This window comes from the organism of the source record quoted next, unplaced genomic scaffold (genome assembly GCF_019419815.1).
Source record: "Pyrus x bretschneideri cultivar Hongxiangsu unplaced genomic scaffold, Pyrus_bretschneideri_v1 Contig24, whole genome shotgun sequence".
Taxonomy (NCBI): Eukaryota; Viridiplantae; Streptophyta; class Magnoliopsida; order Rosales; family Rosaceae; genus Pyrus; species Pyrus x bretschneideri.
This window is the reverse complement of record NW_025999546.1, coordinates 2,633,274-2,655,834: the sequence shown is the minus strand read 5'-3', so window position 1 is coordinate 2,655,834 and position 22,561 is coordinate 2,633,274. Positions and strand designations below refer to the sequence as shown.

The window sequence follows — 22,561 nt, the reverse complement described above, 5'->3', positions numbered from 1 at the left end:
TTACCACACGAATCTTGAAATTCAAACTCATCTAACGGTGATAAATAAGGTGGTAAGCATACACCACACTAAATGATGGTGAACAAAAATGCTCCCTCATTAAATAAGTATTGTATCATATGAAATCAGAGGTTGGATGGGAGGGAAATCGCTGACCAATTCTCTAAGTTACAAAACTGAAGCACCCGTCCGAAACTTGAGATACAAAATATATGCCGAAGCCTCAGTAGCACCTGGGCAGTCACAACTAACAATGTGCATATAAATATAACGACAACATTCGAGGATCAATTGCATCTGGACATTCACAACTAACAATGTGCATATAAATATGGGATGTGCTATCCACACATCCCAAATTACTTCTCACACATCCCTTACTCATTTATGTCCGTTGATCTTCTTCAATCCATCCGATCTGACGGCCGAAAATTAGAAAAGTGTGTGATAAGTAAAATGAGGTATGTGAATATCACATCCCATAAATATAACGAAAACATTCTAGGCTCAATTGCATCTGGACAGTCACAACTAACAATGTACATATAAATACAACGAAAACACGGTTACATGGAAACAATTTATATACCTCCTACCTAAAACTAAACAAGACTCCAACTAACTACAAGTAAACCAAATTTCTTCATCCAACACTCAATCAACACGGATCCGTTGGTTATGGGGCAACACATCCTCACTTGTCTATCTCTAGTGCCGCCTTTCATACATCGATAACTTTGATACGGTTATTGGCTTCGGAGCTTGGTAAAGGCATCTTCAAAGCAGATGAAATAACTCTTGTTTATAGACTTTCACATCAGAATGCAGCTCTCTGTTGTCAACACAGATTCATGACAGAGTCACCAATTATAACAATTGTACCAAAATCGAACAAATCCATTTCTCCCAAAAATAACTTCATCATACCGAATAAATACAATAAGTAGGAAATGATATGTAAATGCTAAATTGCTGAAGTATCCTAGTGTGGTTTTGAAGATATCAAGATGGTCTGGACGGTACGAAAACCTTGAGCAGCTGCAGCAGCATGAAGACAGTCAGTTAGACTCGTAGTGAGGTGAGCGCTCATAGAGGCTCCTATTAAACAAACCTAGCAAACAAGAATACTCCAGGCTAACCCTAGGTAGGTTGTAAGACCAATCATCCTTGATTCTCAGATTGTTGTTAGGAAGTTGGATTTTCAGATACTGTTTTTCTCTGCCGGACCAGCCTTTCCAGTTGACCACTCAAAGAGGACAAGTGAACAGAACTCGTACAAGCTTTTGCATTTCAAAAGCCCCGAGTGACTACAACAATCAAGGTCTCAACACCGAGAGCTGACCACATCCTTTATTTTATTTTTTATTTTTATTTGTTAAACTTTAAGCTTCAACGGAAATCTTTACCCTTCAAACCTCAGAAAATTTCAGCATCAGAGAGAGCGATGGAAGCTTGAGAGCAGATAATAGTTTCTACTGCTGTTAGATGTCATAGCGGAATACTCCACCTTCCTAGTTCCCAGATGGTGCAAATACGAGAGATGGGATTGGAAATCCCTCTGTGTTACCAGGGAGCTATAGACAGTTTGATTTTGAATTCATTGAACTTTAGGCATTCACACAAGAACCACCGGGTCAGGGAGGCCACCGTAAAAGGCAATGGGAAAGGCAACTGCACCGTGTACAGTCGTGTGCACAACGGGAGAGCTGGTGACTCTGCCCTACATTGTTCGGCAAGGGGAATATGCCCGCAGGTTCATGGATTCATCCAATTTGGTTTGGTTTTATGTTACTTTAGGGTTTTGAGAACCTACTCTACATATCAAGATTTGTCTTATGCTCTGGAAAAGATGTTCAGCTTTAGCAGGAGATGAATGGGAAAAATGTGTGTCCAAGTGCGTATACTCTCTCTGTCTTATATTAATGCTTTGTGCAAGGAGAGTAAACTCCATGAAGCACGTTTCGTCGAATGTTAATTCAATTTTGGTAAGGTTTTCAAGTGGTGGATTGCCATGATGGTAAGGAATTTCCTTTTCAACCCACTGCTTCTGGCGCTGAGGAGGAGGTAGTAAATTCTTTTTACTGATTATCTGTGGAAATTAACCTTCCTACTGATAAATTCCATGCTGTAGTAAGTACGCTGAAAGACAATATAATACTGGGGAACTTTTTTAAAGTTGTGTAGAGTATTGCGCTGTCTATTTATCTAATGTGATTATCACAAGGTATTTCCTGTAAGGTTTTGGGCGAGGCAGACTAAGAACCTATTTGACATTGTGGATTTGCATAGGCCAGGCAACGTTGAAAAGAAATATTTTAATGTTTAGGTCTCGGTTGGAAAGCTAAACAACTTACGTTATGTGCTTCTCCTATTTGAAGGGTTTAGGTTATACATATAGATATAAACAAGGATTAGATATCAATATTCTAGATGTTTTGGTAGTACGGATGTACGAAAAAGACATTAAAAAGTATTCTCCAATCAACTTGTAACAATATGGCAGAAAGGGATAGGGACAGAACAACGCCTCAAAAGAAATGGAAACCAGAATGCATCAAAATAAGTCATTCAATCATTTCATAATATAAAACCAAAATAGTACTTCAAATAGTATGCTTACATTTGTCATAGCTGCTCACGTATGTAAGTCATTGATCTCAACATGGAGCCTAGTGTATCTCTGGAAACTTGAAACTTGACCTCCATTTCTCCAGAAGTTGTCTTTGTATCTTGAAGCTGAGAAACCACAATAATGTACAATGAACACTTGTGCTGACAAATTTACGGAAAACTGAATAATTTCGTATAAATTTGGATTACTTAAAAATATCATATGTTGAACACTCAGTGCCCTTTTGGTAGACCGGATTATGTGCAATCCAGCTAGCCCACCCTAAATACAATAGGATTATGAATCGCATAAAAAATCTGAGATAACATCCAGGACATATCAGCTTTTGACCAAAAAACAAGGACCCTTTTGGCTTCATCAGAGCTCAACCATCAAATCCCAATGACCGCTATCTCCTCTGGCCGCTTCCAGCCAGCTCTGGCAAGCTTGCACCTCTCTGTTTGTTGTTCGTTGAATGATGAAGTGATGAACTTGGTTTCAGTTTATACTTGGTAGTTGTGACTAGATACGGATTTGTGTATAAACTGAATGTCAGATTTAGGTTTTTTGGTTCTATGACATCCATTCATGGTATCAGAAATACAAAGGAAACGCTTGGGAAAACTACTTAACTGGTTATTCTTTTTTGTTTAATGTGTCTCAGATGTTAACACATTTAGAAACCACGATGATATATTTCCACAAAATGTCACATGATCAGTGATAAATCAATAGAGCTCATTTCATAACCATTTAGTTTTTAGTTTTTAGTTTTTATTTTCCATTTTGTGCTATAGATAGAGGACAAGTATGTGAGTGAAAGGACGAACGAAAAAAGAGTGAAGGAAGGATGGTAAAAGATAAGTGAAAAAAAATCTGTATGGAATGACACAAAATGAAAACTAAAAACCAAAAATTGAAAACAATTTCAAGTTGTATTTCAAGTTTTTGCTTCATATAATCTCCTTCATATCTCCCTCCATCTCTAGCACGAAAATTGAAACTAAATACAAAATAATTATCAAACATGCCCTTAACTTTTTACCAAACAATCTCGTATTCGTCAAATTAATTCCAATAAACTTCTACGAGAACAAACTTCACAATTTCTAAGGAAAAAGAACGTGACGATACATTAAAAAACAAAAGACAGTATAATAATTGTACCCAACTTGTTTAGTGTAACTTCCAATTAGTTAGTTATTGTTTACTCCAACCAAGCTCTTATACTTAAACTCTATTTCTGTTCACCTAAATTTTTATCATTTACCAAACTGAAAAATATGCACTAAGCTGGATGTCAAATTAGCAAAACAAACGAAAACAAAGATTCTAATCCCAACTGAAAAATACAGGGACAGAAAACCCCACAGTTCCAACCACCTCCCTACCATCTATGAGCCAAATTCTCCCTCTAGTCCTCAAAGTATCCATAATGTCACAAATATTTTGACGAGTTTCTTTCCAGATAACAAATGCTCTAAGGGAAAATCTGCTCCCTGCCCCTCATGGAAACAGAGTTTAATGTGACTCAAAGAAGCTGCATCAACCCATACAAATCCTATTCTAAAACCCCAAAACTACCCAACATTAATCGGCTTGCAGAAAGACAAAAGAAATAGGAAACAATATTTTCAAGATACTGTTCACAGCCCCAAAAAACTCTCTGAGCTTAGCATTTCCTACCTTGACCCTTTAGGCATATCTTTTTTCAACCAAAAGTCTGTCTTTCCCTAAAATTTTGCCAACAGGAAATCCTTATTCTGGAAGCCCAAAATCTTACCTCCAAGCTACAGCACAATTCCTGTAACTTAACTTTGTTGAACTAAACCCACAATTTTTTGCAGGATCTGATGCCAATCCTGGATATCAGAGCCATCTCACATTCAACAACTCTCTGTCACAAGTCTAACTGATGCCTATTCAATTGTAAAACTAGGGTGAAGGCCTAGAAATTAAATTGTGATTACTTTAACACAAAGAAAAAACTGTTATAAGATCTCAACATACTGAACTTCCTCAGAAAAATTGATGGGAGATAAGTTGAAATTTTTGAGTTTCCATACCTTCAAATTGATGACAGCAACTCTGTTGGCTGGAGCAGAGAGCTGCTGACTGATATAGGCCATCGATTTTAACATAGGCTCTAGCGTAACCCTTGTTAGCCTAAACTGTACCTCTTTCTCCCCTGCAGGATTCTTTCCATAATCTTGTAGCTACAGGTGGAGTAAAAGAAATTAGAACAGCAAGCCAAGAAGGCTACTCTAGTGGAGCCAAATTCAGCATGCATAAGTTATTTGAAAATACAGCGAGAAGAATAATTAAATGGATTGAACAGAAATAGCACAAATATTTAAATGGTTTTCAAAAGATGATAAATCACTTCTGAACTAAAGTAGCATTTTGTTAAGGAAAAAGTTTACCACCTAAAATGACTTATGATGAGGGGCAATGCATTCAATGGTTAAATTTGACACAACTTTTGAAATAAATAATTCACTGAATCTAGCCCTTTAGTGCATTGTTCCTCAACTTAAATCCCTTAGTTGAGCACTTCTAATGATTAAGGTATCATGAGAATGAAACTGGCTTATATATTGATTTGCCTCATGAACCTGCCTATTAGTCTCAGTGTCTCACTTTACCCCCGAAATTGGATTTGTCTCACTTTGCCCCTTGAAACTGCCAAAATCGATCCATTTCATCCCATTTCCGTTAATTCTGTCTCACGGATAAATGAAAGGCATTATGGACATTGCATACCATGCTGGCAAAGATGAGCTATTGTGGTTGGCGTGGTATGAATTTTTAGACTGCCCTTAACCTCTAAAACTGTCAAATCTCTGCCAATGTGGACATAAATGGGGTGAAATGATTCGATGTTGGCAGTTTCAAGGGGTAATATGAGACAAATCCAGTTTCAGGAGGTAAAGTGACACATGGCGGTTTCAGGCGGCAATTCAATGAATAAGCCAATGAAAATTGTTATACTCTTCTTGAGTGAAATTGAAGAAACCTCCAACATATAGGAAGCAAAGTTAGAAATATTCTTCACATATACAAAATGGATATTCATACCTTCAAGTTGATAACAGCCACTTTCCCAGCTGATGTTGAATTCTTATTTTCTATGATCCATGTCATGGACTTGAAACAAGTAACGACCACCTACATCAAATTTAAAAATTTGAATGGGTCAAAATCCTATATCTTTAGAGAACATATTCAAAACTAAGACTCTCCAGATATCAGGTATAAAATAAACACATAGTCAGAGAAAAAGGTATAAATGGAAACAAACTAAATAACAATAAACCTCCTAGATTCATACCGTGCTATCAAGACTGCCACCATCAGGGTGAATGGAGACAGGAGCCATGCTGGGCTGGTTCAAATCAGCAGCAGGAACTCCTCCATCATTAAGATTAAAGCGATGTGGCAATGCTTCTTGCCAAGGCCACAATGAGGGGGCGATTTCGCCAGGTGGCAATTGGCTTGTCTTCAAACTGTCTTCCTGTGCATTTCCACTTGCCTGAGAGCTAGGAGGCGTGACTTTGGCAACGTTTTTCTTTACAACAGCAATCTTTTTCCCACCCTCTCGTAGAGCACTCATTGCCGCATTGTAAGTCTCTACACCAACTGCCCCTTCTTCTGCATACTTAATGGCTTCCCGACATAGGTTGTTAAAGCGCATAGTCAATGTCTCAATACCTTGCAAATCTGAACTTTGTTCATCTAGTCCAACCCAAGATTTAGCATTTCTTGTCCATCGCTTCAATATGTAATGTGATGGAAGGGTAAGAACATTTGTTACTGTGAAGACAGTCAAAATATGTCTACAAAGGATGCCCGAATATTCAAACATTTGACAGCTGCAGCTTGCTTTTATTTCGGAGACATTTAATATGACCATATACGCCTTATCATCATGTTCATATTTTGCAACCCTGTATTTACTGACTATCCCATCACCCTCAATCTTATTTGCAGTATAAACAAAAGTTTCAACCAATTCCTCTTGAAACTTCGCAAAAACTTTTTTGGTATACAAGTTAGCTGCCTGCTGTTCCATTGGTGAAGGTGTTTTCAGTACAGGTGTAGTGCACATTGTATCAATATCTGCCTCTATTTCTTTTTCTAACGAATGCTCGAGAGCCCTTTCATACTGCTTAAAAAACATAGGTATACTCGTTTGTTGATTCACATAGCCATCAAAAAAAGAACTAATACCTTGATTTGAGGAAATTGCAGCAAAGAAAGTTCCATGAAAATAAACTGGGGCCCATTGCTTTCGAGCATTATACACTGCCTGCAGCCAATCATTTCTCAGTAGATCGTATCTATCAAGAAGGGATGCCCACGATGATTCAAAATCCTCAATTGTCTCCGAAAAGTTGATGCAACTATAAAGTTCTCCATAGAAGGAAGGATGAGCAAGATATATATGAGCCAATCTTTCTTGGCCTTCCCTTAAAATATGCCACTTGCATATACAGTGCCGCGTTTCTGGAAAAACCTGAGCAACTGCTACTTGTATGGCTCTGTCTTGGTCTGTAGTTATAGAAACAGGAGGCTGATCATTCATGGCAGAAAGCCATGTCCTAAACAGCCATGTAAAGTTAGACTCGGACTCATCTAGAAGTAATGCACAACCAAACAAGACCTTCTGACCATGATGATTTACACCAGTGAAAGGAGCAAAGGGGACTTGGTAATGATTTGGTCGATACATTGTATCAAAAATTACAGCATCGCCAAAGTGGTTATAAGCTGTCCTAGATCTTGCATCGACCCAAAAGACATTGGTCATGCGGTTTTCATCATCAAGCTGTATAGCATAGAAGAAGCCAGGGTTTTCAGCTTGCATCTTCTTGAAATAGTTTAGAAGATTTTGAGCATCTCGCCCAAGCATTCTCTTTCGGCTACACGGCCTTATACAGTTAACAGGCCGAAGGATCCTTGCTGAGTGGTTTGGTTCCACAGGGGAGACGCTCCTGCCTCCGCGATTTGGTTCATAAGAGACATGATTACCATCCATGGAAAAGTATGAATCAGTAGTGGCATCCAAAGTCTCAGATGTATTCTTCGTAGCACCAGCAAAGTGTCTACGGGGTCGAAGATAATGGACCTTACTAGGACTTACCATAGAATGGTTGTGGTCCTCAACAAACTTTGTCGCAACCCAACTGTTTGCATCCTTTCTCTCTACACGTAGCATGGCATTGCAGCTTTCTACATTCTTTCGTTTGAATACCTCTCTCGAACATGCAAAGTCCCATGTCACTATAGGTCCATCAGGCTTAGCACGAGTAAACTGGCCAACATGGGTGCTAAAGCCTACATTCCTCGCATATGCATCATACAGAATCTTGGCAGCGTCCTCCGACTCGAATTCCATTCCCACATGTGGCTTAGAATGATCCTGAATATTTACCTCTCTCCCTGAAAAATTTTCATTCACATTCTGCTTTTGACCTTTATCAGGTTCATTGCTTTCTGCCACGTGATGTTCCATGTTTTCTCCCTCAGCATCTACCAACACTTCAGTTTCCATTACAGTTTTCTGAATGATATGAACATATATATCATTCCTTTAGCTCTGACTATGAAGAATCCTCACAATTATGCCAGCTGAAGGGACAATAAAACAAGCTGATTAATTATACAAAAAATTATATATCAACAGAAGGTAGTTATTCTATATAAAAACATCAAAACAAATAAAAAGGTAAAAGATTACCGAGATCCAAACACCAAGGAGTAAGTGGTTGTTCACAAATATCCTGGCCGGGAACGCTCCTTGGAATGAGAAGAGCAGAAACTAGCTGCAAATAACCAAACTTTAATGAATATCCTGATAAATTACTTCACTTTTCCCACTCCAATCCAATTTAGGTGTGTAATAAGAATTCTCGCCAATGTACCATTTCTACCATGATATGCTCACAACACAATTTCGAGAACACGTTGAGGTGCAAAAATCTTTGTTATTCAAATTAAATCTATTAAAACTGAAACAAAACCGAAAATACTCGGGTCACGGTGTTGCATTGATTCCTGATTTCTTGAGTTTACAGAAAAAAACACAAATCATTCATAGTAATTCATTACCTCTCTAATTCAAACAAAACAGTAAGTAAAGTAACATTCAGTTCAGATATCATTTCAAAAACAAAACCAAAAACCTGTTCAATTGGATATTTCTGTGAACAGAAAATGGGATCAAACGAAGCACAGACAAAATTGAAGAATAATTAAATAAATAAAACCAGAGTTTCACCTGGTTTCTTCGAGCCTCAATTTTGGGACTGGGAATTGCAGTGGCATTGCCGCTTGAATTTCCACAGAGTGTTGGAAATTAGGGTTTGTCAAATTGGGCTAAAGTACCTGCAAGAGTATAAGAGCGTAGAGCTCCAATTGTTTCTGTTAAGGGAGTAGCAGAGTGCGAGTGCATAAAGTATAAGCCCCAAACCAAAAACCCAGAAAAAAAAGAGGGTGTCGCCGTCGTCCTCGTCACTGCTGCACTCTCTGCCTTCGTTTTTTTATTTTTTTTAATTTTTTGGGTTGACATTTTCACTCTCCATCTCTTAATTTTTTTCACTGTTTGGTAATTATTACGTGTACGTCTGGTGCACGTGTACTGTTGCCAACAGCGATGCTGAGTACTACAGAACATTTTTTAACTAGATATCAAATTCATAATTGTCGTGTTTATTATGATGTAATGATATTTCTCTTTACTTGTAACTTATAAATATTAGGTTCGTTTCTCGTTAAATACGAATTTAAATTACATTATTGTTAGCATATTGTGAGCCCACTCTTTATTTCCCTTTGTGTAAGATAACATCGTTTGTTTTAAAAAAAAAATCGTACTTAGGAAATAATTCAAACTACTAAGAACTCATATGGAACGGGTTTGTCGTTACTATGGTTTTTTTTTGTTTTTTTTTGTCTAATAATACATTGTTATGTGCAAGTTTTTCTCCACATAACAATATATTATTGAATTGAGACGCCACGTGACGGTAAACTCATTTTATGTAAGTTGTTCTCCAGATTAAGACCTCTCTTGACAAAAAAGAGAGAGCAATGATATACATCTTGGTCTCACTCATAGTCAAGAGTCCTGGAGGACTTATTTATCCTCACTAGGAGGGTGAACCAAAAGTGTGGGATGAACTTGATGAGAATATATGGTGCAAAGGTATGAATAGCTAGGGTTTTGGAAGCAAAGAGAAAGAAAAATGCAATTGTTCCAATAATATTGTGTATCAATATAAAAATAAAAAAAAATAGTGTTATTCACACACTCATTTGTTCTTTTTATATACTCCTTGATCCCACAGTCAAAAATTAAGAATGGTGTGTGAGAAGTAAAAACAGTCATCTGGATAACATTGCCTATAAAGTTTCAGGTTTAGTTAGTGAGCCATAAGAGACCCTTTGCAATTGGGATTAAACAAGTAAACAAGTCACTTAGTACTACGGTTTGATAGTACTCCCACATAATATGAAACCAATGATCGAAAGAAGTAGGTGAGATTGCTACATTGGATTTAAAGCATGCTCCGAGGGCGGTTTTGCGTCACAGATGGAGAGGTTTTCTCCTTTCTTGTTTTAGATGGGACGAAAACCCAAAAATGAAGGAGAAGCTAGTGTGGTGGGCCTTTATTTGGGCCTTTTACACTTAAGTCATCTTTATGTCCAAATACAAGCTAATGGGCCCTAGAAATGCAAACAATTTCAAGACTTGTAGGTTAACGACTAATCGTTGATATGATTAATTACGACTATCTAATTAATCTCACACTTAATTCGTTCCATCATTCTAATGTACTTATCTCAATACACTAGCCTCGGTGTGGGATCCATAAGGTTCTAATTTGTGAGGTGATTAATACTAAGACAATTAAATCTTTTTGTTATTCTCATGTCACATTATATGACTAGTCATTAAGAGGACCTCACAAGGCATGAGTGACACCTAATTGCGTTTTATGACCACTAAAGCCAATATACAACATATTGGAAACCTATTAGTTAGAATTAGAATGCAATTCAATTTTTTTCTAAATTGATACTCTTTAATCACATCGTTAGAGTACGGATATTTTATGTCAAAATCCTAATAGGATGGTTATAGTCACTTAGGTGGAAAGTTATAAATTACACTCAGAGATTTTTCCTTTTTCTTTCTTTTTTCTTTTTTTTTTGTAAAAATTACATTGAGAGATTAGAAATGAAAGTTTTGAATTACATGGACTGAGAGGATAGTTACAAGCTAGCGCCTGTGTACTTTTTGTTAGATGTATGCCTTAAAACAACTTGTAGAACACGCATACAAAATAATTGCAGAAGGCATGGCTTGGTGCAGGAAAGGAGGTTCAATTTCCACAATTTTATTTTTGAGAATGATTCTTTTCAGATTGTCTCCTAATATGTCGATCGTTGGAAAAATTGTGGAAGATTGGATTCCAAGCAAATGTTGCAGCTCATTGCTGTGCTCGTTAGCCCTAGTTTGGTACTGAGGTGATTCTGAAAAAAATGGCTATCAAAAAAGGCTGAGAGCTTTTTTATTTTTGGTAAACATTCACCTTCATCTTTTTTTTTCACAGTTTTGGATGAAAAAAAAAACCAAAAACACAAAGCTGCAAAACCCAGCTTTGAAAAACCAACTTTTTTTCACATCTGTTTTACATAAAAGTTTATCAAATACTATAATACTGTTTTTTAATTTCAAAAGCATTTTTACAAAGAAGTTTACCAAACACTCTGCTGCTTTATTTCACAGCTACTTATTCTCGTAGCACAGCAAAAGCAAATTTTTTTCAAAATACAGCAATACCAAACCAATCCTTAGTCTTTTCAAACTGAACTGGTTTTTCCTGTAAATAATGATTCAATGACTGAATCTCCATCTGTAACCACCGATTTGCTACTTGAAGAGAGCCTCTTGTAACTCTTTGCCATTTAGGCTTGATGGGCTTGAGCCACAAGCAAGCTCTCAAAGTCAGGTCAAACTTTTTAGCCGACACACTTATTATAAATTGTAAAGTGCTAAATTTAATAACATAGATTTGTTTTTTAGTACATCGATATTTTTACATTAGGAAGAGGAGAAGTTCGACTAAACCACACAATAGGCAACCTAATTTGGTATCGAATTTGTCATCAACGAAATTCGAATCTAAAACCTTTAACTTCCAAATGAAGAGAAATACCATCAGATCATAGTACTGAGTAACAATAACACATATTTTTTAAGTCTAAACCATTTAACAAAGGAAAATATCGCAAAACGTTGGGTAAGAGAGATTAGAAAATGCATTATTTAAGCACTACAAGGGCAGAGGGATCAGCCAACCTCCTTTAAATGTGTAATCTGTCTCTTCTCCTCCATGCCCTTGAAACGCTCAAAAGTGCATTTCTTAATTACCCATACCCAACATTTTGTGAGCATTTTCTTTATATTTTGACTTTCAATCTCGTTACTCGGAAATTCCGCACCTAAACATACAAATCTAATTTTTTAGGGTTAAAAATAGAGAAAATCTTTATCAAGATTCCCCCTTTTTGTTCCCTTTGCCATTCTCTACTTGTATACAATAAAGAAAATTTCTTTCTTTCTCCCAAAACCAAAGATACAAAAAAGCCAAAGCCATTCTCTTGTTTTATAATTTCTGTTGGTCCACAATCTTCCCTGTCAACCCACCCACATGGAATCACAACAAACCGAGACCAACCCCAACAATCCCCCAACCCTCCCACATTGACCAACACCCTTCAAACTTCAAACACAATTAAGTTATAAAAGAAAGAGAGGTAGTTGTTGATGATAGAGAAAAAGATGACCCATTGTCCTCCAAGTTTCTTTGGACACCCACCTGATCCGCCCCGCTCCCAGCAGATTCCATCAAGCCACCCAAGCTGCCATCCCCAGCTGCACCAAATATCAAGTCAAAATTCTCTTCGAACCCCAAGTCCTCGAACAAGTCAGGTAACTCCAACGACTTGTCAAGGTGAATGTCTTCGGGAACTGGAAGCTGCTGAGTCATCATTCCGGTGTCCAAAAAGTTCCAACTAAACTGGTGCTCCTTTGCATGCTCAGGATCCATTACTTGCTCCATTGTATTGCTTCCGATGCAATGCAGCAGATGAGGGTAATGAAGTTGCGGCGAGATCATTCGTTCTTGTTTTAGCTCTTGTTTTTGTTCTTGCTGCTGCTGTTGCGGTTGCAATTGGTGCACTTTGCGTTGTTCTTGTTCTTGTTCTTGTTGCTGCTGCTGCTGTTGTGGTAGTAATGGGTGCACTTTGCGGTCGACTTCTTCTTCTTCTTCTTGGGGTGGTCCAATGTTCGAGCATGTGGAAGGCGGTTGACCCTCTGATTCTTGATGATCCAGAGGATGGATTTTCTTCTTGACTCTGTCAATGTAGTTGCTGATATCAAAATTGGTCACTGCATTTGTTCCTCTGTACTCTATCGCCGCCTTATCATATGCAGCTGCTGCCTCCTCTTGTGTATCTTCAAAAAAGCAAACAGTTAACGATCATTAAACGACTAATAAAACTACATCTGTGAACTACATTGTAGACCACAACCCAAATAGAGGCGAGACGTAATTCCATATATTTGTGAAACATACCCATCTCTATCAGTGATGCAGTCTACAGTGCGATACATAACTAGCGTTATAATTTTCTAACGACAATATTTTAGTAAAAATTACATATAAGTGAAGATTCATCCGTACAATTGCAACATGCAGTTAATCTATTGAGAATTTGTATGCCCCACAATACCTAATTTTTGAAGCATTAAAAAGCAAAAAAGAGGGTAGGAATTAGGTGAAGACAACTAGTACACTTTCACATCTAAGTTTCTCAAATTCCTTCTCCTTTTTATTTTTTAATTTTCCTTTGGGGTCTCAATTCAAACAACAAACATAAAAAGTGGAAAACAAAAATGAAAAATACAGAGAAAATAAGATACACCGAACCTGAAGCAATGGATCTATGTTCCCCGACACTACATAATTCATGCTTTAAAATATATTTTATCTTGGATTTCAAACCCTAATTATTTTTCCCTCTTGTGCGCGTGCGCAACTCTCAGCCGTTAACAGATTTTAACCACACAACGAGAGATGTATCCATCAACGGTTGAAAATCGTCCACACGCGAATGAGAATGATCACAAGGTTTCTAGTCTTCTTTTTCTCTAAGAAATAAAGATGGGACAAATGGGAAGCAGACGCTCAACACAGACAAGATTTGGACGGTTAGGATCTGGCAGGAAAGCAAAACCCAGGTCCAGGAAGACTTGGCACACCCAGAGAGAGCCACAAGGGGAGCAATAAGACACGTGACCACCCGTGCCTGTCGCTTTTTAAAAGGTTTTTTGGATCAAAACCAAAAGTAAAAAATGAAAAGAAAATAACAATAAATAAATAAAAGTCTTGAAAATCTGATCCTGTCTTCTGAAGAAAAGAAAAATACAGGCCACTTTTAATTAATTAATTAATTAATTTTTCAAAAGGAAGTCACGTGCCCCCACTGCTGGCACTAAAACTCTAGTATCACACTCCTTTTGCCGCTGAAACGCAGATCTAGTCAAATGCTTGCGTGTCGCCTGCTACTGCAGTTCCGGGTGTACCAGATCGGTGCCGTGCTAAACCCAAAACCCCACAAACAAAGTACTACTATTTAGGGGCAGATCTACCAAATTCGGCTAAAACAATTTTGTAGCAAATTTGGTGGGCCCGTCTCACCTGTGGAATTTACTTGTGGGGCTTTCCTAGGACTACCTACCATTTTTTTTTTCTAGCAACCTATAAAGTTTTGTAATTCAATCCAAAGTTACTAGTTTATTTTTGGTAAATCGATATTTTTTACGTTAAAGTGAGAGAAAGTTTGGTTAAGTTACATAATAAACAACCTAATTTGATATCGAATTCTATATCCATGAGATTCAAACCTAAAGTTACTAGTTGATTAACATTTATTACCAAACTGCATTTTTAAGGTTAATTTTTATTTTCCAAACTATTAATAAAACCCAAAAATTAGAAGGTATATAGGATGGGCGAACCAAGCTTAGGTTCTCAGCTTTGCGAGCGTCTATCAAATAAGCTGTTTGGACAACTCGAACTTTGATTTTTATAGTTACAGAAAAGTAACTATTTTGTTTAATTAATTATTATTTTTAGTATTATTAGTACAGAAAATAATTTATTAGTAGTATTATTTGAACAGAAAAGAAACACAGGTTGAATTTGACGTGTATATTTTAAGTTTTGGACCGGAATGAAAACCTAAAGCCACGTATCACGTCTGTGAAAATTGACTGAGCCAAAAGCTTGTGAAATTGGCATCTATATATATATATATGTTGTATATATAGACACACACACTCACACACAGAGTCAGTACAGCAGTTGGCAGCATCTAGTTTTTCAGAAAGATCCAAATTAAAATTAAGCTGGACCGACTGAATGGTCTGAATATTTTGTTTTCTGAAAATTGCACAAAAGGCCGGATATTTATGCCTGTGACAAACAAAATGTGAAGGCATGCAAAGTAAACGAAAAATGAAGCAATTTGGAAACCGCATCTAAAAGTGCAGAAAACATAATAAAAGAAAAAAGATGGGGTTCTAAGTACATACCATATGTTCCGAGGTATAAGTACTTGTTTCCGGAAACTCTTCCGATTCTCGCCTCCCATCTCCCATTGTGATGATGCCTGTGAGAAATTAAACATTGATTTCAACAACTAAGAGCGTGATCTCGAACAATGTTAGCTACATTCTGGCCAATTGTCGGCGTGCAAGTGCGAATTTACTTACCTCGCCACCCCACGGTACTTTGAAACCCCTCTCGAAAATCCACTGCTCCTCCGGCGCAATGATGCTAGGTATTCTTCCCTGGTGGCCTTCTGCATTTCTTCAATTTCCTTTGTGTATGTTTCTAGCTGCAACATAAATTCACATTCATTCATTAATTAGCAGTAAGATTAGTAGACGTTATTATGTAGTAGTGAATACAATTTTTAACATTAAGCCGTCACATTATAGATGAATCAGGTGTGTTACAGTTTAATGTAAAAGAAGAGTTGCGTTATTTGGAAAATAAAGAGAAGGTGGGAGAATAAATGTACCGGGAAGTTGAGTACAGTACCAGGACCCCAATATTTAAGGGCAGCTAGATCATAGGTACGAGCAGCAGCCTCTTCACTATCATAGGCCCCTGTATGCAAAACACCAATTACATTAATAAATTTATATAAAATTATAAATTTAAATGTTTATATATATATATATATATATTAACAAATAATACATAAAAATAGTGGATACGTCAAAGGCAGAGGAAGTTTAACAAATTTTATTAATGACCACACCGGCAACCACCATGGCCAATAATTAAGGATTACTTCAGAGAAGAATCTTAATTTTTTTTGTTTTTTTTTAACTAAAATAAATAGAAATGATCAATGAGATTGTCTACCATCAATTATTTTGATTTTTCTGTAAAAACTCTCCGTTAATTGAAGAAACTACCAATTTAAGGGGAAATGTTGATTTGGTAAAAACCCTTTCAATTTAACATAGATATCTCACAAAAGCATTAAAACAATTGATGATGAACAATCTCAAAAACCACTTTTAATATATTTTAAATTTCAGTGATAAACATAAAGTGAAGAGTAATGCAGAAATCATTTTGGATTTCTTAAATAAGAAAAAAATTAAAATTAAAAGTAGAAATATAAAGGGTACATAAAAAAAAATAAAAATTAAGATTGGAAAATAATGTAACAGAAGAGCAACTGAGTAAGTAAGAAAGAGTCTGACTTACCCAAATAAACTAAATAAGCAGCGGCAAAAGTGGTGCAGATGAACGTTGCATTGACAGAGATTTACAGGAATAAAAACATAGTCAGAAACAGAAGAAAAATAAATTAAAAATAAATTTTTTTATATTAATTGAAAAAAAAAGAAAACACCAAGAAAAATTGATCCAATCCGGATTTAGAAATTAAAATTACTACCTTGCCGTCCTTTCTTATTCTGGACGTTGTTCCATGAACTCTTGTCCCACAGATGAGCTTCAAACCGCCCGGTCCATCTGTGCCTGCACCGAACCAAAATTATAAAAATGTAATATAATTTCCTACATGCAAATTGAGAATTCGGCATGCAATTTCAGCGCAGAAATTGGAAAATTAATTAATCAATTAATTAATTAAAAAAGATGGGTTTACCTGGTGACCCCTCTGTAAACGGAGCTTCTTCCGCCTGCCGTTCCTGAATTCGGGGCGTTGGCATTCTGGCATTTCTCTTCCGCTGCTGCTCCTGAGGTTTTTCTCTTCTTCCGAACGCGTTTCGGTTTCGGTTTCGGTTTCTGAATCTCCGCCTGGACGCAGTGGTTCGGAATCTCCGGCCCGGCGCAGGACGAAGAAGAAGAAGAGCAGGAGAAACTGGAGGACCTCTTCATCTGGAGATTCTGTGGACTTGAAGAAAAGAAAGGAGGAGTATTTATGAGGAATGTTGAAGGACTTATGGAGAAAGAAGTGTTGGGATTGGGGGTGATGGTATAAATAAAAGCATGGGAGGGGTTTTATGGTGAGAATGTTGGAGGGATGAGGAGGAGTGCTTCGAGAAGCATGAGAAGAAGTGACATTTTGGTAGCCAAAGCCCAAAAGTGGTTTACCAAAAAAGGGAGGGGGAGGGAGGAGATACTGTGGAAGTAAAGAAGTAGGAGGACGAATTAGTAATTTGATGGCTTTGTGGGGTTTAAGTGAAGTTAGGTTAACCAGGGGTTAAAGATGGGGGTGGGTTAAGATAACTCAAGAGTTAATTAAACACCCTACACTTGGCATCTGCCGTCAGCCATGCTGCCAATCCGAACTCCTCTCAACGCTGGCTGGCCCCTTCTTCCATCCCATTAAGCTTTCAAAAGAGAATCTCTCTTTCCCTCTCTCATTGTCTGTCTCTGCGTGGTGTATGTATGTATGTATGTATGTATGTATGTATCCTGGGACTTTTAAAAGTTGAAGTATCTATCGTGTATGTATGATAGTTACTTTTATGGATTTGGCCCTTTGGGTAGGAAAGAGATCATCTACAGATTTATACATTCGGAATCAAATGATTATGACCTTTAAAATTTGATCATACGGCACAAAACTATTGTAGCTTTTAAAAATTTTTACTAACTTCTTTACTTTTGGTCGTAAGATCAAATTTTAAGGCCATGATCATTTAATCCATGGGCTCCGGATGTATAGATTCGGAGAAGATACAATATCTCCAGAAGAGTTAGCAAATTTTTCGATGAAAGAGAATTTTGTTCATTTGGCACTTTTATGCTATTTAAAAATTTATCACTACAGTCGCTTAGTATTGTGATATTTATCTTCACTTATAAGTAAGACATCTTCGGTTCGATTCTCATCAAAGACGAATTTGACCCATATTATTGCTAGCCCATTATGACTTAGCCCACTCTCCATCTCCTTAGTATAAATAATGTCGTTAGTTCAAAAAAAAAAAATATCACTACAAAGTATTCAAATTTTATCTTTCACTATAAAATATTAACATTGTAACTTGATCTTATCTTGTGGGGTCCAAATTCCTTACTAAACAATAGTTTCGAATAAAATATATTACAAGACCCAATTTCCTAACTTGAAAAAGTAACAACTGACCTTGTAAATATACAAGGTCAGTTACTACTTCTTTATTTTGCTAAATGGGTTGCTATCTTCATAGAAGGGGCGTTTTTCTATGTGACAGAGTAAGTTTTAGTTTGATACCCAATTGGTACCTTCTTGTAGTTGCTTTAAGCGTTGTTTGGTAATGAATACGTTTGCCCTAAATAAGGTACAAAAATGACATCAACAATCAGATTATAGTTGGTTTGACCTAAATAGCATTGTAGTTGATTTTGTAGGATTGAAAAAATATTATTGACCTTTAGATTATGATTTTCAACTAATTAAACAGATCTCTATCCCAAGATTTTGAGTTTGAACAAAGAAGTGAAAACATTAAGGGAAGGGGCATTATGATCATTCTACAAATCCCCTAAATATTCTCAATTTTTCACAAAAATAAAATGAAAAAGATCATTGAGTTATCTGACCCGTATTAGGACAGTGACGATCCACAATCAAGGTGGGTACTTTTACAGATCAATTGCCCAAACCGATCAACTGAAATGGGTCAGTTTGGGTCAATTATAATTTAAAAAAGATGAATAATGTGTTGTGGCCCAACCACCCCCATATGAACCCACCAGTGTAATATAGTCATGTTGCATACGTGTCTAAGTTTAATTTGATGGTTTTGTACGGTTTGAGTTAAGTTAGGTTAACCAGGGGTTAAAGATGGATGGTGGGTTAAGTTAACTCCAGACACTTGGCATCTGCATTCAGCCATGCTACCAATTCGAACTTGTTCTCCACGCTGGCTGGCCCCTTCTATCCTATTAAGCTTTCAAAAGGGCATATCTCGCTCTCTCTACGCGTTGTGCATGTATGTATGTATCCTCAGACTTAAAAGTTGGAAGTATCTGCTGTGCATGTATGTCAGTTACTTTTATAGGTTTGGCCCTTTGGGCAGGAAGGAGATCATCTCCAGATATATACATCCGGGATCAAATAATCATGATTTTTAAAATTTTATCTTACATTAAAAAATTATTGTAGCTTTCAAGAATTTTCACTTACTTCTTTGTTTTTTGTCATAGTTTCAAATGTTAAGACCATGATCATTTGATCAACAAGCTTCAGATGTATACATTTGGAGATGATATCTTCCCCTTTTGGCAACCCTCTTTAATAGTATCTCCAAAAGAGTTAGCAAAATTTTTCAATGAAAGAGTTCTTTGTTCATTTGGCACTTTTATGTTATTTAAAAATTTATCACTACAGTCGCTTAGTATTGTGATATAGTGGTATTTCTCTTTACTTATAAATAAGAGATCTTCGGTTCGATTCTCATTAAAGATGAATTTTACACACATTATTGTTAGGTCATCGTGAAGCTTAGCCACTCTCCAATCCCTTAATGTAAATAATATCGTTAATTCAAAAAAAAAAAACACTATAATCAATTCAAATTTTATCTTTCGCTATAAAATATTAATATTTTAACTTTATCTTATCTAGTGGCGTCCAAATTCTTTACTAAACAATACTTCCAAATAAAATATACTGAAAATTTGATATTACCCCTTAAAACTATATTTTCCTCTACTAAAACCCATCTCCTTTTGTTTTCTTGAATAAAGCCCATTGACTAACCTCCAACTAAACAAATTCTTTAATTAAGTTTGACTTTTCAAATTGTGTATTTTTCGAATGCCTAAACTACCCCTATTAATACTTGGATGGGGTTTTTGGATCAGTTACTTGTTATATCCATTTAATTAATTTTATATATTTTACAAAATAATTCATGCCATTCATTGTATATTCAATGTATTAAATTTCAAATTTTTATAAAGTGCCAATTGAAAAATAATAATACTAATTTCATAATTTTGTGCATTACATATATAAGTTAATTTACCTACCAACACAACAATAAACCTAAAACAGCTTCGGCTAATATTCCAATCCCTCATACACAAAACAAAAGCTATATGTTCCGCACAATTCTTACCTACAAAATAGTCTAATTTACCTATTACATCAAACCAAAATTTAAAGGGTCTAGTTTACTTTCAAAATGATCTAATTTACCTACATGATTTATGTGCATTAGATTAAAAGTTTATTTAATTGCCTACAAGCACAAACCCACAACATTCGAACATTATCTACTATCACTATTTTTTTTTTTTTGGAATAGGTAAATTACTTTAAATGTAGGTAAATTAGTATAATATTAATAAGTAGGTAAATTAGTATAATATTTATAAGTAGGTAAATTAATTTAAATGTAGGTAAATTAGTATAATATTTTATAAGTAGGTAAATTAATTTAAATGTAGGTAAATTAGTATAATATTTGTATGTAGGTAATTACATGATTCAAAATGCAGGTTTATTAGTATAATATTTTATAAGTAGGTAAATTAATTTGTATGTAGGTAATTACATAATTCAAACAATATTATTTTTTCCGTACAAGATTGTCTTTCTCTTTAAATTTGGTAAATTAATTTATATATGTTGCTAATATTTATGATACAAGAAAGGTAAAATATCCATATGGATTTAATTGCTCATCATAATTAGGATGAGTAATAACATTTATTGACCAAATTAGGATTCTATGGCATAAGTTGTAATTGTATTGTAATAGTTGGTCATATATTTGTCTACATGGTAGGCTATTTGAAATTTGGATTTTATTTGAATGTTTAAATTTAGATGGGTTTTTATTTGGAAAATAGGAGTTTTAAGGGTCTATATCCAAAGAACCCTAAAATATATTACAAGACCTAATTTCCTAACTTAAAAATGTAACAAACAACCTTGTAAACATACAAGGTCATTTACTACTTCTTTATTTTGTTAAATGGGTTGCTATCTCCATAGGATGTGCATTTTCATACGTGACAGAGTAAGTTTTAGTTTGACACCCAGTTGATACTTCCTTGTAGATGCTCTAAGCGTTAATTGGTAATGAACACGTTTGCCCTAATTAAGGTACAAAAATTACATCAACAAACAGATTATAGTTGGTTTGACCTAAATAGGATTGTATTGATTTTGTAGGATTGAAAAATATTATTGACCTTTTGATTATGATTTTCAACTAATTAAACAAAGAAGTTTAAAAAGATGAAAATGAAAAAGATTATCAATTATTTGACCCGTATCACGACCCACAATCAAGATGAGTACTTTTACCAATCAGCTGCCCAAACCGATCAACCCAATTGAAGTACGTCAGTTTGGGTCGATTGTAATTTAAAAAAGATGAATAATGGGTTATGGCTCGGCCATCCGCATATGAACCGGTTGATGGACGGTTTGAAAAATCCCAGACACCAATCCCACCAGTATAATGTAGTTCATAACCGGTTGATGGACGGTTATGTTAACTCCACTAATCCATCTCATGCTCATCCTTATCAACTAATCCACCTCATGCCAATTTGTTGGTTTTGTGGGGTTTAAGTGAAGTTAGGTTAACCAGGGGTTAAAGTTTGGGGGTGGGTTATGTTAACTCAAGTGTTAATTAAACACCCTACACTTGGCATCTGCAATCGGCCATGCTACCAATCTGAACTTGTTGTCAACGCTGGTTGGCCCTTTTTCCATCCTATTAAGCTTTCAAAAGAGAATATCTCTCTCTCTCTCTGCGCGTTGTGTATGTATGTATGTATCTTCAGACTTTTAAAAGTTGAAGTATCTACCGTGTATGTATATGTTAGTTACTTTCATGGGTTTGGCCCTTTGGATAGGAAATAGATCATCTCCGGATCCATACATCCGGGATCAAATGATTATGACCTTTAAATTTTGATAATGCGACCAAAAACTATTGTAGCTTTTAAAAGTTTTCATTGATTTATCTGCTTCTGGTCTTAGGACCAAATTTTAAGGCCATGACTGTTTGATCCATGGGCTCTGGATGCATAGATACAAAGAAGTTCTCTTCCCCTTTCGGCAACCCTCTTTAACAGTATCTCCAAAAGAGTTAGCAAAATTTTCGATGAGTTCTTTGTTCATTTGGCACTTTCATGCTATTTAAAAATTTATCACTACAGTCGCTTAGTATTGTGGTATAGTGGTATTTATCTTCACTTATAAGTGAGAGGCCTTCGGTTCGATTCTCATCAAAGATGAATTTGGCCCATATTATTGCTAACTCATTGTGACGCTTAACCCACTCTCATAGTATAAATAATATCGTTGGTTAAAAAAAACATATCACTACAGTCTATTCAAATTTTATCTTTCACTATAAAATATTAATATTTTAAC

At 35.9% G+C, this 22,561-nt stretch overlaps 2 protein-coding genes across 3 annotated transcripts; both read right to left on the bottom strand.

The window, feature by feature from the left end:
- Positions 1-279: 279 nt before the first annotated feature.
- On the bottom strand, positions 280-9,190 carry LOC103942538 (protein FAR1-RELATED SEQUENCE 3). 2 transcript variants are annotated; one of them, XR_007259033.1, is made up of 8 exons: positions 8,892-9,190; positions 8,352-8,436; positions 5,943-8,242; positions 5,690-5,779; positions 4,678-4,827; positions 2,621-2,736; positions 928-1,038; positions 280-832 (listed from the first exon to the last, which is right to left on the bottom strand). XR_007259033.1 is itself a non-coding variant. In XM_048586135.1 (7 exons), exons 3-6 carry the CDS (start codon positions 8,163-8,165, stop codon positions 2,626-2,628), a joined length of 2,574 nt encoding a protein of 857 aa, XP_048442092.1. In that variant the 5' UTR covers positions 8,166-8,242; positions 8,352-8,436; positions 8,892-9,189; the 3' UTR covers positions 280-832; positions 2,621-2,625. The 2 variants fall into 2 exon arrangements, 1 of the variants encoding a protein (XP_048442092.1); XM_048586135.1 differs by lacking the exon at positions 928-1,038 and having other exon boundaries at positions 8,892-9,189.
- A 3,025-nt stretch (positions 9,191-12,215) lies between these two features.
- LOC125478193 (ethylene-responsive transcription factor WRI1-like) lies at positions 12,216-17,349 on the bottom strand. Its single transcript, XM_048586023.1, has 7 exons — positions 16,877-17,349; positions 16,664-16,746; positions 16,471-16,479; positions 15,770-15,858; positions 15,459-15,583; positions 15,279-15,355; positions 12,216-13,136 (listed from the first exon to the last, which is right to left on the bottom strand). Exons 1-7 carry the CDS (start codon positions 17,107-17,109, stop codon positions 12,415-12,417), a joined length of 1,338 nt encoding a protein of 445 aa, XP_048441980.1. The 5' UTR covers positions 17,110-17,349; the 3' UTR covers positions 12,216-12,414.
- Positions 17,350-22,561: the final 5,212 nt, after the last annotated feature.